Source organism: Camarhynchus parvulus, chromosome 1 (assembly GCF_901933205.1).
Source record: "Camarhynchus parvulus chromosome 1, STF_HiC, whole genome shotgun sequence".
Lineage (NCBI taxonomy): Eukaryota > Metazoa > Chordata > Aves > Passeriformes > Thraupidae > Camarhynchus > Camarhynchus parvulus.
The window spans coordinates 96415470-96431473 of NC_044571.1; the positions used below are offsets into that span (position 1 = coordinate 96415470).

The window sequence follows — 16004 nt, forward strand, 5'->3', positions numbered from 1 at the left end:
TAAAGGTAAGCCAATTAGACACTCTCTGGGTCATGTTTAGTATAAAAATAGCCACACTTCACTAGACAGGTCTAAGATACTCAGGTCAACTCTCCTGTGTCTGCTCTCCTGTCTCTGGCAAAAGCCAGGAGACATGCCTAGGGAACAGGCACCCCTCAGTCCCCCTCTCTGCTTCCAGCAGCCTATGGCCACTCATTCAAAGAAGAGATTCAACAAATGAGTTAAATGGGCTTTTCCTGCCTGAAATTATCTGGGTTTTTTTTACTCATATTTACTTTTAGCTGCCATACCACCTTGTGCTAATCAGTTCCAAATTATAACTGCATTATCATTCTTTCTTTTTTTTTTTTAAGAAATCTAATTCTTTCTCAAATTGTTTTGCAGGAATGTTTGAAAGAATTCCAGAAAGGCTACCTTGAGGTTAAAGGAAAATAAGATTTTCATTTCAGGGACCTGTGGGTTTTATGTCTACAGATGAGATCATTGTCTGTCACTGTAGTAAGGGGATCAGATAAAACTTTCAAATGGTGCTGTCTTCCTACATATGTATCTTTCCTATGTATCTTTAAGTCCAAATGTTTTATTCCTGTGGCATGCAGAGACTGATGGTGCTAATATATAGCAATGAGAGAGACTTAGTGTGAATTTTGCTTTGGGCAAAAGCTGGGGTCAGAGTTTAGTCTCTTGAAGCTTCTCCCTATAATAGATGTGGATTTCTGTGTACTGATATTGTTGTTCTCATCGTCTGCAGTTCTTAAGTGTCAAATGCTTCATTTAACTTTCCCCTATATTTTATAGCATCATCCATAGAAAACTTGAAATTTCCTAGATACAGTCTATCACACCCTTAAGGCTTTTTATTTCATAACCTATGTTAGTAGCCTTGAGTCCCCATCATCACATATGAATGTCTAAGTACCATCTGGAACAGGGCTAGGAGGTTCCAGGTGACATTTCCAGGTGGCTCTTGATAATCATGTTCAGAGGCAAATAAGCACTTGCCTATTTGAAAGAGACACTGCTCAATAGGCAGTGGGTTTCCATGTGTGTAACCATTGATACTGGATTAAAGTAATCGGAACTAAATTTTGTTTTTTACTGTAAGCATAAGTTCAGTTTTTTCTTTTCATTTCTGGCAGAAATTATATATAATTTTTTCATTATTTCTTGAAGTGCCTTGCATTCAGCCCTCTGATAGGTGTTGCTTTTCTTTTCCATCTGCTTTTCCTCCCTTTTGTATTACATTGCTTGCAGATCTACAAAGAGAGTTCCCTACTTCTACATTCTCCTTCATTCCACTTCTGGACTTTTTTGGAGGGTAGTACACATGAAAAAATGTACTCCCCAGCTAACGTGGATGTGGACATGCAATAGGTCTGAGAAAATTGTGCTTTAAATAGAGAAGTAACTTTTCCTCAGAGTGAAAGTGAGGATATTAAATGGCTAAAAAGAACAGTGTTGCCAGCATAGCCCTTCTAATCTGTGTGCACTTCATCACTATAATCCCTTAGTAAAGCTATTCTAGCAGGAACATGGCCAAGAACTCCTTGAAAAGCAACTTCTTCTCCTACTTGCACCTAATTCTGGCTTCCATGTTTCCATTTTAGTCTGGTTTATTGCACTGCTTCTTGAAGTCTTCTCATGTTTTTAATTCTTTTTAAATAATGACCTTTGCTGATAAGCATGTAATGCTTGTTCATACGCTTAATTTTCAAACATTCCACATTAAAATTTGATGGGGTTTTTTTCAGATTCATCAAATAGATAATTTAGAATATCTTGATGATTATCATAAGGAGTTATTTAAATAAAATGTAGATTTTTCTGACATTTTTACCTTGTCATCCAGAAGGACAATAACAACAGACTTCAGAGAGTCTTCCATGCCATCTGAAGGAAATATGCACATTTTCAAGGACTGAGATGGCTTATTTCTTAATATTCCCATTTATGCTGTTGCTTTTTTCAGAAGAAAGTTTGAAAATGAATATGTATAAAATAATTGTCTATGGCTTCTGAAACCTGTGGTTCAAAACTCTGAGTTTTTTTCCTTTGAACACTGCTGTTATTTTGGGAGGGCAGGGGAGTGGGGCAAAAGAATATTGAGTAACATTTGAGTTTTTTAAAACTTCCTTTTTCATTGAACAAGAAATCTGGTAGACATACACTTGGGAAATTCTGTTTTGGCATTTCCAATTCCTAACTATTGAAAATTTTAATTTTATGAAAAACAATAAACCTTTCTTTTGCTTGCTGTTCTTTGTTATTTAGATTATAAAGTATTAATATTTAGATTATAAATTTAGATTGTTGTTATAATATGGCATTCTTTGCCTGCTAGGGATATTTTGAAGCGGCATATTTCTAAATACCACTTCACATGTTTCAGATTCTGGTTTTATTCAGTATTTCATAAAGAAAATCCCTGCTGCTTCTCAGTATTGAAGGTCTTGATCTTATAACTGACAGGATGTTAGTGGGCAGCTATTTTTGCTCTGGGGAGACTATTAAAAGTGATGCAAGGAATGAGTAGAGATTAGAAAAAAAAATCACATTTTAATAATAACTACAGTGTATGTCTCTGTTGAAGTCTTCCAGGCATCCATGTGCACTTCTTTCCCCCTCCCCTCCCTCCTCAGCAGCATTGCCCTGACTAGCTGCAGACTCTGGCTTATGCAACATAGGAGCAAATTTGTGCTGAAAGTCTGTTCCAGCAGCAGCCCAGCTTGTTGCCCTTTTACACTGAAGGTTGGTACCTGTTTCTGAAAAATATCTTGCAATTCTGATCTTACATGAGTAGCGCATCACAGCTCTTTATTTGCTTAAAATACTGGAAGACCACATGAACCTGCATGCCGTGGCCCTAAACCTTAATATCAGAGGCAGCTTGCCCAGCTGGTTCTGCCACCAGTGCACACCCCATGGATGCATCACCACAACGCTCATCACTCCTAGCACCTGAAAACCAGGACTCATGATATGTCCAACAGTAGCATTCAGTTCCTTCGCTGTCTTGAGACCAAATTTGTCTCTCCTGACTGGTGACACTGCTTTTGCAACTGAGCAAGCAGGAGCCTTGGCCCAGGGGAAGATTGATCTCATGCAGCTGCACAGTACTTGAGGGCAATGGGACTGTGTCCCTCTCTCCAGAGCAAAGCTGCTCAAGTGGTGCTCAGCTTCCTCGGGTGAGACATCACTGCAGGGCCACTGGTGAGACCAGCACCTTGGCAGTAGCCATAGGTGTAACAGCTGTATTTTTACGTTCCACCAGTTTAGTTTCAAACTACTGTATGCCATAGTATCTGCTGTAGGATTTAAATGCTGTAAACCTGTACATTGCTAGGTACTGCAATGCACCACGACAAGTTTCCACAAACAATTTTGAAGCAGTAGAAGCAGCAGTCCTGCACTCCCATATTGCTGGCCACCCTTTTCCACCTTCACTTTTTCTGTTCTCTTGTAAAACCCACTATTGTGACACCAGGCAATGCAAAAATGTAAGCAATGTTTTCTAAAGCTAACTATATTTATTGGTATTCAATCTTATTGCAAGCTTTTCCATGGATCTGTTCTAACACTTGTCCCCAAGTGCAACCACAAACTCTTCTGCTGGCCTAAGAGGAGTGAAAGGATGGGATTGAAAGAGCAGTGGCAGTGGGGAAGCAATTTTCAAGACAACATTGGTTTACAGGAGACTCAGTTGCTTGTAGAACTGCTGTCTAAATACAAGAAGATTTTTGTGCTTAGTGTACAGCTACTTTCAGTTTTTTCAGGTTATCCAAGTCAAATTGTGTTGCAGTTTTGACCTGTAAGGTAAGATTTGGATCACCATATATACAAAAATAATAAAAATGAAAAGTCAGCTGCACAAAATGTATACAAGCTCCAAGGCAGCTGCACAAAATGTATACAAGTATTAAAATGGTTCTAAGTTTTTGTTAAAACTTTATAAATTGTAAAAATGAAGGTTTAGAAACTACCCTCAAAGTTCCTGCATGTTGCTTTTTCAATATTCATCCAGTTTAAACACCCTTAGCACCACAAATGCCTGTACAAGATGAGAACTGGTATAATCAGTTCATCTGAGGCTCTGCAGACTGACTGTGCACAAAGACTCTAATTAGCTGCTAAAACCACAGGGTACTAAAACTGGGTGCTAGTAATCTTTCTAGGGTGCTATATTTACTTAGTCTATCTTGGTAGTGATCTGTAAGAGGTTTAAAGTAGCTCTCAAAGGCAGAGTTGGTGTTTGAATGATCATTGTTGGGAAGGAAGAATCAACATTTGGATGAATTAATACTGAAAAAGATTACCTGGTATGTTTGATGCAATGGGTGCTGCTGGATCAGCAGATGACATTAATGCTATGGAAATTCATCACTGGTACACAAAGTTTATGAAGGAATGCCCATCTGGACAGCTTTGCCTGCATGAATTTAAACATGTCCTGGATCTACATGGACTTACTCCTGAAGCTAACAACTATGTTGAACAAGTATTTCATACATTTGACATGAATAAGGTAAGAACTCATTCTTGACTTCTGGGCTTTCCTATGGCTCTATCATTTGATGCACTCAGAGACATGTCTCAGGGAACTGCAAGCTCCCTGCTCAGAGGTAATGGAAGTGATTCAATAGAAAACTCCAAGCAGATAACCAAGAATGGCTGGCAAACAATGTTGAATGCTTTGTTCCCAGTACATTTAGCCAATTTGAAAGTTTCATACAGTCATTCTAATACATGATGATGGTTTCTCATCTTTGAAAACCAGATCTTTATAGTTATTTTCAGTGTGCATTAATAATTGAATTTTTTATTTATATAGCTGCTTGAAAAATCTTTCTAAGGCAGTGAGTGTTCAGCTGGATCCATAGGTATTAATGTTTTCAGTTTATGCAACATAGGCACAACAAGATTCCTTCTGTCACGTGATTCATTCTGAGTACCTTCTGTGGCCTAATTCAGTATCAGTCAATCCCCCTTTTCCAAAGGTACATCTGTTTGGTTTTGATCTATCATCCCAGTTTTAATGCTTAACATCCTAGGTCCTGCTAAAGATCTGTCCAGCAGCTGTTAGATGCATTGCTGCCTTATGTTATTCCAACGCAGCCTTCGTACAGGTTCCTCCTGGCCACGAGACTCACCTAGAGTTATTTTCCCCTTAAACCACAGTAACACTTTCTACCAAATGTGACAAAAGGAGTGAAGAGTCATCTGTAATCCCTGAAAGAGTCACAGAAATTATGTTTAGCCTGAATTGTCAATAATACAAACTAAGCTTTTAGGTAATAGAACATATGGCCTCATCTTGGTATAAAAAATATTTAAAAAAAAATAAAGCATTAATGTTCTCTAGCCACATTTTTTATCTCAATGAGTTCAGAGATACGGAATTATGTAATTAATTATACTTGTTTCAGAAAATGCTGAGAGTATAAGGTACCTTGTGTGTTTTTACATGCAACAGTGCCTCTATTACATGGTTTTCTTGTGTTTCCATACACATCTCCACTCCCAATTCAGCTTGCTTTTTTGGAATTATGTAATTCTTTCTTCCATAATCCTCAAGGACTCTTCCTATAAAACGAAGAGTCTTCCCACTGCCAATTACCAGATGGTTAAACATACTGAAATTTGATTAAGCAGTATCACCTACCTCAATAAATGTGCTAATTACAGATGATGAGCAAACTTCCAGTTTGCCTGACTGGCAGAAATTGTTAATTTGCTGTGCTCTTTTGAATTAAAAATTTGATGCATTAAGTTCTCCAGAAAAGCTTTATGAATGCCAACGTTCCTGGACAGCGCACATGGACAGTGTCTGAGCTCACCTAAGAGCTTTTCCAGTTTAAGTTGTGTGAGCATTTCCAGTTTAAGTTGTTTAAGCATTAATGTTTAAGCATTTTTGCACTGCAAAAAGCCCTTGACACCAGTGATCTTGAAAAGTGTGGAGAGCTTTGGGTGTTGGGGATTTTGGCTTTTTATTTTATGGCGGAACATCTTTTTGGTGTTGTTGGTATTTTAGAAGTTCCTACATGCCTTTCTCCCACTACAACTAGATTATTACCCATGGAGCAGTTTGCTCAAGTCATCTGAGGAATATTAAGATCTATGCCTTAAACTTCTCAGATTATATACACATCAGTTAGACTCTTGCTACCAATCAATCTCTCATCCCTTTCTCTGGTATCCCCAGAACTTTTTAATCAATTGGTATATTTCCACCAAATTTCAAAGAGTAGGCATTTCAGTTAATCACTTCCTAATGCTTTCATAAAATTTGGCAGCTGGGTAGCAGGGACACACCCAGAATGAATGCCTCATTCATGCAGAATTAAGCTTTTATTCATTGTTTAAGGCAATAGTTGGCTCACAAAATGATCAGGCATTTGTTTTCTTTTGCCTAGAGAAAATACAGGATGGAGCTGGGGTACCAGCGTTTGGTGTTTTAGGAGACAAAAGACATAGTTTGTATGGGTTGAGCCTTTTGTTTTGCTATTCCCAGAAGGGCTTTTAAAATTAATATACCATGTTAGACAGAAAAAGATACTTCAGTTTTTTATCAGCTTGGAACTCTTCCCCACATTTTAATGAAATTTAACAATGATTTGGCCTTTAGGGCTTCATAAAACCCACTGTAAAACTGCTCTTGCTAGGCTTAAAATCTCATTATTTAATAATGTGCTCCCACTAAATATCTGATGTTCATTACCTGTTTTCCAAGATGCTGTAACAATCCTCTACTAGCTACTACTAATCTGAGGAATAGATTTTATTGTGTGCTTTCTTAATTGAGCTGCTGCTCAGCTGCAGCAATAGGACCAGGCAAAGTTATTTAGAAGGCAGAACAGGAATGGCACATTTAGAATTGTCAGTTAAATAAGATTGTATAGTCTATATCCATTTGGAGATGGAAATAAGATGAAGAATGGGGCTTCCATTCCCAGAAAAATGACTGGCAAGTTTTAATCCCTGCCCAATCTATTTGTATAATTTAGTAGCTGGAAAGGCTTAAACACTTAGGAAAATGAATCAAGTGAACCAGAATATTTTATTAGAATGTTTTATGTTCTTCCTTTAAATACTAATTTAAAAGTCTATTTTTTATTAAATGGCAACAGTATACCTACATTATTCAGATACAACACATAGCATCTAGATAAGCTGTAGCTCAGTTTTATTCTTCTCTTGCCTTGAATAAAGTCTTGTGAAAGCCTCATTGAAAACCCTGTGGCAAACGAGAACCAGGATCTCTCAAACAACGTGCCAGGATTTCATAAGTTTCCTCTTTGGCTGCATCTGTTTAGTTAGACATGATGTGTATATTTATCTGCTGTAATTTATGTTTTCTGTGAAGTCATTCTGTGGGGCTTCAGGCTGGCTTAGGGGACTGCTTTACATAACAAGCAGAATGAGCTCTGCTCATACCAGCTTGCCGAGAGAAATGCATTTGTGAGTTCTATAGCTTGGCATGGCTTTCTCAGTAACAGTATCCTCGTAGTATTTTCGGTCATTCCGACTGCATCAACATTTCTAACGAGAGCATGGCTCAGGCAGTGTACAATGGAAAAGAATTTTTCTTCTGGATTCTGGTCTTACAGAAGTCCAGCTCAAGACTCCTTTCCATGCTTAGCAGAGACAAAGAATCTTCAAGATGACTCAGCTCTTTCCAAGTTAGATGAACCAAGTCTCTCTGCCCTGCCTCATACATCAAGGGAAAAACAACTTACCTGAGTCAGTGGAAACTAACTCTTGCTTAACAGATTTTTTTTAATCAATTTATGAAAAAATCCTACACGTAAGTCAAGGATCTGAAGTGGCATAACACGTACAGATGTAAAAAGCCATAATGCCATTTTACTTTGACATTGAAAATTGCACCATTATTTTTCTTTTGTTTTCTTCGCCCTGTCCCCTCCAAACACACCCTGCCCTGAATTCTGCATATTAATTTTCTCTCATCGAGGATCAAATTTTCTCTGCTGCCATGGTGGTAAAAATCACTGTCAGATCTATGACATTAGTGGATGAGGAAAAGAATTTGAGATGAAATTTCTTGCAGCAAGCATGCATTTAGATTTTATGAAGTGAGATTCCAAGCAAACAACAAACTTATGTGAAGGCAAGCTTCTCCCTGAACCTGAAATTGCTGAAGATGACTCTGTCAGCTTCCAGTTTCTATGATAACAAAAGTGCTATGCTTTAAATATTCAAATTTGTATCACTTTATTATCTGAAAACCCATCACTAAGCCTGTGAACAGAACATGTGTGTTAAGTGGATTATGCAAATGAAGCAATATGATTACTTTTTAGTGTCTCCCCATGCTCTTGCTGTTTCAGAATTATATACATAAAGACGTGTTGCTAGTTGTTTTTAACCTTAGGATTATATTAGGAAAAGTACTTATACCACACTTGGTTTAGATGGGATGTTAAATCAATGTACTTTTAATTGGAGAGCCATGAAGAATCTGTTTTCTGTAATAAGTTCTCTTCCCAAATTTCACTAGCTTGGATTTATACCCTTTCTTCAGGTGCTGTCATGTGAACTTCGCCTATGTTTGTATTTAAATAACCTGATGTTTTCTGTGAGACATTTCTGTGAGATCTGAACATTTTTTCCCAATGCTAATGATGGTGTATTGTCTATTTCAAGTCTAGCAAGAGTACCAAGGCTGCAAACCTGACACAAGCCCTTATACAACATAAGCATAAATGTTTTGTCTTCAAGAGAGTCCCTGCAGAAGTCCTGAGAACATGTCAAGGTCACTCCAGACAAAGAGAAGGACCCACCAATTGACAAGCTCTTAAAAAATCTCCTAAACGAGTTTGTTTCCTTGTAGGTGGGGATGGATGAGAGCCTTAAAACCCTCAGGTTTTCCCTCCCCTTCCACTACTGGTAGGTTGTGTGAATATTTTTGTCTTCCCGCTCCTTTTTCAAAATTCTTTTTCCCACCATTTCTAAAGGAAATTCTGTTCAGAGCTGCATTTTCAGACAGTTACAATGAATATTTTCTGGTTTTCTTCTTTATTTTATCATTGCATTTTTATTCATATTTAGAAAGCTTGTAAAAGACTTATGCAGCTGTTTTACTTCCCTATTCACCTCTTATAAAAAACAACTTTTAAAGCTAGGTGGTGGAAGGAAGGCAGTCTCCGATTTTTACATAGATCAGAAAGATTTTTTTACTTCAAGAAGATAAATGGAAAGAATTTATAAGTGCAGTAAAAAAAAGCCAGGAATAAACAGGAGTAAGTAGACAATAGCTTTTGAGGGGAGGGAAGAAACAAGTGAAATGTAAAAAAAGTAAAATTTACAAAATCAAGGCACAAGTATAAAGAGATTGGGAACAAATGTTCAAGGAGTGGAAGGAGGAAATAGTGCCTCACCCCTTCTTTGTACATTAATTGAAACCCTTGTGGAACTGAAATGCCAGCTACGGAGAAAAAGTGTTGAGAAGATTGTTAAAATCTTAACCAGAGATTCATTCTCCATCAGAAAGAGAGCGGATAGTTGGACAGAAACAACACACAGGAATAAATATGGTTGTTTGCTCACTGCAGTGAGAGGGAGAGAGGGCTGGCAGTGGCAGCCTCAAGGTCCAACCCCTGGAGGTGTCTCTTCACAAAGCCTCTCCAGTGTCCCAGAAAAGCACTGGAACAGGGATTACTGAACCCAGAAATACCAGGGCACTCTTTAGCAAGAACACGAGCCCTTGTCTTGCGAGCCCAGGCCACTAGGAGATGCCAGCGGCTCAGCATCTGCTCACTTCGGGAAAAACTTCAGGCAGCAGGAAGGAAACGTCTCCAATCAAAACAACGGCCCCTAATTAGGGAAGACAGCCTCGTCTTTGAATTAAATATTTGCTGATGACTCTATTGGCTTGGCTTTCCTTTTTCGAAAGTGCTTAGCTCAGGGGATTCTATTGCTATAAACAAAAAAATTTAAAAATAAAATTCAAATTTCTTGCAAATAGCCGTGCTGTGTAGGCAGGTAAAAACAGGAAACCAGGATTTAGAGTTAAGGATCTATATGTAGCATTATTAACTGGAAAAATCCAATTTGTCTAAGTTGAAAGCCTTCACAAAAATAGCTTGTGGCATGAAAACATTGTTGGGAGTGAGAGCGTATTTGGGTCTATTACCATTAACATGAAGATTTCTGGAGATCTCCCATCAGCATGGAAAAGTTCCATGATTTTTTTCTTCTTAGTTGTCCCAGTTGGAGCCAGGAAATTTCATTGGCCTCTCAGATTTTCCCTGGATGAGAGGACTCTTTCACTTAATTTCTAATAAGACTACTAAAAAGTAGCAGGTTAGCAATAGCAGGGATTGTTAGTCCCACTTGCAGTTCCCTGATGCCCACCCAACAAGGTGCAGTCCAAGCTCTTGCCGACCCTGAGTTTAGGAAAATCAATGAATTCAAAATAGCTACTAAAAGAAAGTATTCCTGACTTATTCTCCTGACAAAGGAGGATGCACCTCTTTGGCAGCTAGAAACTTTAATGAAAATGACAGCTTCAGCAGTGGGTCTTCATTGTAACTTATGAACTAAAAAATGGGAAATGTAAAATTGGTATCTCAGAGCACTTCCCATAATCATTGAAACTAAAGGAACAGCACTACAAATGGTTCTGTGGAAAGGGTAAGACTTGTTATTTCATTATGCTTGGTTGGCTGGTTAATTATAGGTACAGGCACACTGTCGCATGTGTGGCTAACAACACCCACAAAATTACATCTGTAACTGGTTTAATGACCAAAAAAACCCTCTCAGACCTGGCTCTGCATAACTAAGATAAGCACAGTTGACTTTCTCATCACCAAGATATGTTTCACTGAGCTATACTCCTAATCTCCATGTCAGGAATAATGAAGCAGTACTACAAAAAGAAATCAGACCTAATAGGCTCTTACAGATGTGTTGCTTTAACGGTCACTGCCTTCTTTATCACTTTTAAAGCTATACAAAAACTCAAGGAGTTAATTGTTTGTGCAACTATGGTAGGAAGCATACAAGTAATGTGGCTGTGAGCTAGCAAAGTTGGGCAGTGCATGACCAGTGTTTTCAATCAGAGAATAATTCAGCAATTGTGTGTCCCACAATGGTGCCAGGGTTTAAACACCACAGAAAGCAGCAATGACCTCTCTTTTCCCCATCCCCACTCTTGAGTTAGTAAGAATCTGTAAGTCCTCTTACCTCAGGCTAGGAGGTTGTGTCCTACTAGAAATTTGTCTCAGTGGGGCAAAATCTTTCTGGTTTATAAAGGAAAGAAGTACAGTTCTTAACAGCAAGCTACATTCTCATGAAGATAAAAGAAAAAAGGTCAGCTTGGTCATCCTCCTTGTATCATGCATAGAAGAAATGCAGAAATTTAGAAGCTAAACACTCATTCAAATTGTTAGAAAACTGTAGAGTAGTCCATAGGGAGAAGATGGTGATGGTTGGGTCCTAATAGTTTGGGTCTTAAAAATCAAAAAAAAACAAACAACAAAAAAAGAAAAAACCCTTAACAGTGAAAGCCTTTGGAGGTAAATTTTCTGACTAGGATAGGTCATTTCAGCTCTTCTGGGAGGATAGCCTTCTCTTTCCAAAATTTTATGTCTTGTCCACTTGGGCTGTCTAGGTAGTCTCTCTGAAAACACCTCAATCAGATCTGCTTGAGCTGGGAGGTAGGTTGCATCTACCTTGAGACATAAATGGACTTTGAAGTTGGCTACAGATGATGAGTGGCCACATGCCTATGGGGAGTTGGACGGTACTAGAGGGACATGGCAGGATAGGGGGAAGAAAACCATGCTCTGAAGTCAGGGACATGGGAATGCCTGCAATGGTGCTTCCTCTGGTCCTGCCCACACAGAGCCCCTCTGCTACTGAAATGAGCATTGGCAGATCTCCATATGCACCCAGCACTGGTAGGATCCAGAACCTGACAGCAATGGAGTGCTGGAAAGAGAGGGATGGAGAAAGAAAGAAGTGGAGCAAAGTATAGAAGCACAAGCTGAATCACACAAGGAAGAGATGTGGCTTTTTTTCAGAGAAAACACCACATAGAAATTTTCAAGGAAGGAAACAGAAAGTGGGGCCAATTGAGCTGGAGCAGATGCAAAAAGTTAATTGGCAAAGATGACATGAATTTAGACAAAAATCTGTATATAAGCTTTTTATTCAAATACATATAAAACTTGGCATTTGCCACTTCACACAATAGCAGTTCTCTTTGTTGTATTACACTTCGGAGAGGTAGCGTTCAGCTGCATCCATCAGAGCGGAAAGATGTGTGTCCTCCTGGCTCCACAACACAGGGATGTAGTGCGGGCTGCCTACTGCCAAGGTACCACTGTTTTCACAATACCCAAGAGAAAGAGAAAGTCATCTTTGTCATTTTAGTTTTCTGCTTTTTTATATTTCAAGTTAGTTCTTGATCACCCTGCTGGGAAGTTTGGTTTTGTTGTTGTTAGGAAAATTAATCCACAAACATCAGAGGTTTATGTCCAAAAAGGAGACAGAGGAGTCCTTTTACTTTATTCAAATAAAGGGAGAGGCCATGGGGCATTCCCCTGGGGTCTCTCAAATTTTTGGAGGATGCAGCCTCCTTTTTATCCTAATTTCCCAGCCAGGTTTCCCTTTTCTCTTTCCCATTGGCTGAGGTACTTGAGAGGTACAGACTTTCTGAAACACCTGATACCAAAGATTTCTCTCTAATGTATAACCCTTTTAATTTTTAGTTCCTATGGAATTTAGGGTTTTTCCCCATTGTTTCTTTCATCTTTCAATGTCCAATTTAATTTATCAGCAACCCTAAAGTTTATTTGTAAAAGCAAGTATCTTTTTCCATTCATCAATCAGTGGAATCCTTCCTATTGTTTCTTTTATCTCCCAGTGCTAGTTTTACCCACCAGCAGACCTACAGCTTATTTGTAAAGACAAATCTGCCATTTCTCTCATTGTGATGTGGGTTTTTATTTTTAAAGGCTCAACCTCTATTTTCAACCTCTGTCAAAAAACTACCTTTTTCCACTTGTAAAGAAATCTAAATTACATGATCCCTTCTAAAACTAAGAACTTGTAAACAATTTTCAGAGCAGAACTAAGGAATCTGATCTTTTTTTCTCATGGTTCCCTACAGAGACAGTTTTGCTTTACCTGCATTGTGCATTTTCTGTGTGCCCATGTTGTTGCATTGATTGTCCTTGAACCAAAAATCTTTATTATGGAACTAGCATTTTCAGTGTAAGTGTGTAGTCCCACTTTTGTCTGTTTATATGGTTTTTTTGATTCCCAGGATATGGTACAGGTTCCAGAAAGGTTCTTGGCATCTCAATAGATTCTGGAATTTTATCTTCACCTTTTAGAATCAGCTTTGTTTGGTACAGATAGCTCATCAGGAATTGTTTCACGGTGTTTATACACAAAGTAGTCTCTACACCCATTGTTTCAGCATTCTTTGAAATGTCTTTGCTATATTAATTTATTCTGTTTGGCTCCACATTGTTGTCAATCTTCTATTTTTATTTATAAATAGAAATGCTCCAATGCCCTTGGCTTCTGGAACAGGTGATTTCTATAGAATTTCTACTGTCTCAACACATGCTTTGTCTGTGGTTCATTAAGTGCCATCAAACTATGCAGAGGGTTATAAATTTTTGTCTTTTTGTGCCCCATAAAACTCACCTTTCTTTTTATGTCTGATGTTATATCAACCAAATTATACCGTTCTAGTCCTCTGCTAGGGGTAAGGGATGCTGTGAGACTGAACTGTAAATCAGATTATTTTTTACCCAGGCATTTTTGCTGTCTTTACAGGTGTTTTAGTTATTCCTATTAAGCTAAAGGGATTCTGAAAAAAGGTATTACTTTAAAAACATTCCAACCTTGACTTAGCATTCTCTTATGAGTCTTTTGCCAGAATATACAAAATCTGACACAAAGCTGGACTTCTAAGGCCTTTCTTTAAGGCAGTGCAGCAGTCTCTCATGTGCCTCAATCACTGTGGGCACACTTCCCCAAGACTTGCTATTTGGAAGCAACAAACAGAAGTAATGTATGATTTTTTCAGGGAGAGAAAAGAGGAGGGAGGGTAGAGGGATCAGTATGAGTGAGCAGCTCCCAAGTTCCCTGTGCCTAGAATGAAATCCAGTGACCGGCGTCTGTACAACATCATGTGAAGATATGGAAAGGAACTGTTATTGCTCAGGAGAAAGAGAGAAAAGAGGAAGGATGACTAGCACTGGGTGACTTATTGATGGATAGTTCTTATTTTCAGCCTGCTTTTCTTGTTCCTGACACTGTTGTCTTGGTTTCATCTGGGATAGAGTTCATTTTCTTCCTAGTATCTGGTACAATACTGTATTTTTGATTTAGTAGGAGTAATATTGATAACACACTGATGCTTTGGTTGTTGCTGTGTAGTGTTTATCCTAAGTCAAGGACTTTTCAGTGTCTCATGCTCTGCCATTGAGGAGGTACATAAGAAGCTGGGAGGGATCACAGCCAAGACAGCTGACCCAAACTGGCCAAAGGGATACTCCATACCATGGAATGTCATGCTAAATATATAAACTAAGGGGAGCTGGGAGGGGCCCATTGCTGCTCAGGGACAGACTGGGCATCTCTCAGAGGGTGGTGAGTAATTGTATTGTACACCGCTGGATTGTCTTGGGTTTTATTCCTCTCCTGCATTATTATTATTATTAGTTACTATATTATTTTATTTCAATTATTAAACTATTCCTATCTAAACTCACTAGTTCTACCAGTTTTTTTCCTATTCTTCTCTCCATCCCACCAGGGGCAGTGCGGGGTGAGAGTGAGAGCACAGCTTCCTACAGTACTCAGTTGCCACTTGAGGTTAAAACATGATACCTGTGTTTGCTGTTTGACACAATCACTGGTCATTTCTTTAAGAGCAGGGCAGGATGGCTGAAGAAGAAAGCTCAGAATTGTCATCAGACTGTCCATCCCCAAGAGGTTGGTCTGCTTTCCTTTCACCTCCCTTGTCCTTGCATTCCCTTCATTCACTCTCAGTGTTCTATACAGCACACACCAGCAGATGAAATGCCTACACAGGTTGTGTTCCCATTCTCTCTCACTCACTGGATCACACAGCAGGTCTAGGGCTGGGATGTGGTCTCTGCAGGAAAGGCAACACACTGACTATCTATCCACTTTGCTCTGTGTTCTTTGCCTATTGAACCAGTTTGGGCTAAAGTGATGGCACTGTCTGTATCTTTCTGTTTGGTGTTCAGAGGTTCATTGGCACCTGAGAATTGTCCAACATTTCTTACTCAAATGCCATATTTTGAAGTATATTATAATAAAGTTGTTGATGTCCTTGTGGAGAGAGCTGAAGCACAGACTATTAGGAGTATGGGAGTCCTTCTCAAAAACTGACCTGATCCTATAATATTGATTGTTCTCTGACTGAATTCAGACTGGAGGATGGTTGCCATTTTTCATGGGCATTCACCACCACACAGGACTGTGCTCGTAAACTCCCCTGATTATAAATGAAAAGGATGAGTGGCAGTGTCTTGTTTCTGTGTCACTAACATCCTATTTATTTACACCGGTATTTATAGCTCCTCATTTCTTTGTCCTATAGTAACGCCCCTGAGCTGCTCATCTCCTTGTATAAAAGCTAATCAGTACAGAAGTATTACTGATACCTAACCCCTTCCCTGATCCTATGGAGGAAGAAGGAATTCAGCTCCTGAAAGCTGTAAAATAAAAAGCAGAACTACAGCACTGACCAAGAGCAAACTTGTTTTTAATTTACTTACCAGACTAAGTTGATTCCTGTTAAGGAAGTTACTGTAAAACATTCCTCTTCCACTCAAATTCTGTTACAAGGCTGCTGACCAAAACCATGTGTTATATCTGGAAACCCATGCTGAGAGGGAAGAAATAGGATATGATTTGCACACAAATACAAGATCCCACCCAGCATATTTATGATAAAAGGTACATCAAGGAGGAATCCAAAGGGCTCGATTTTT

The 16004-nt window shown here is 38.8% G+C and overlaps 1 protein-coding gene across 1 annotated transcript in view; it reads left to right on the top strand.

Annotated features, from left to right (window-relative positions):
- The first annotated feature begins 4330 nt into the window (after positions 1-4330).
- The window catches only part of GUCA1C (guanylate cyclase activator 1C), a 38162-nt gene continuing 26488 nt past the window's right edge, over positions 4331-16004 (top strand). Inside the window, exon 1 of the mRNA XM_030954528.1 lies at positions 4331-4522. Within this exon, the coding sequence (XP_030810388.1) occupies positions 4331-4522 (192 nt within the window). The remainder of the gene's footprint in view (positions 4523-16004) is intronic.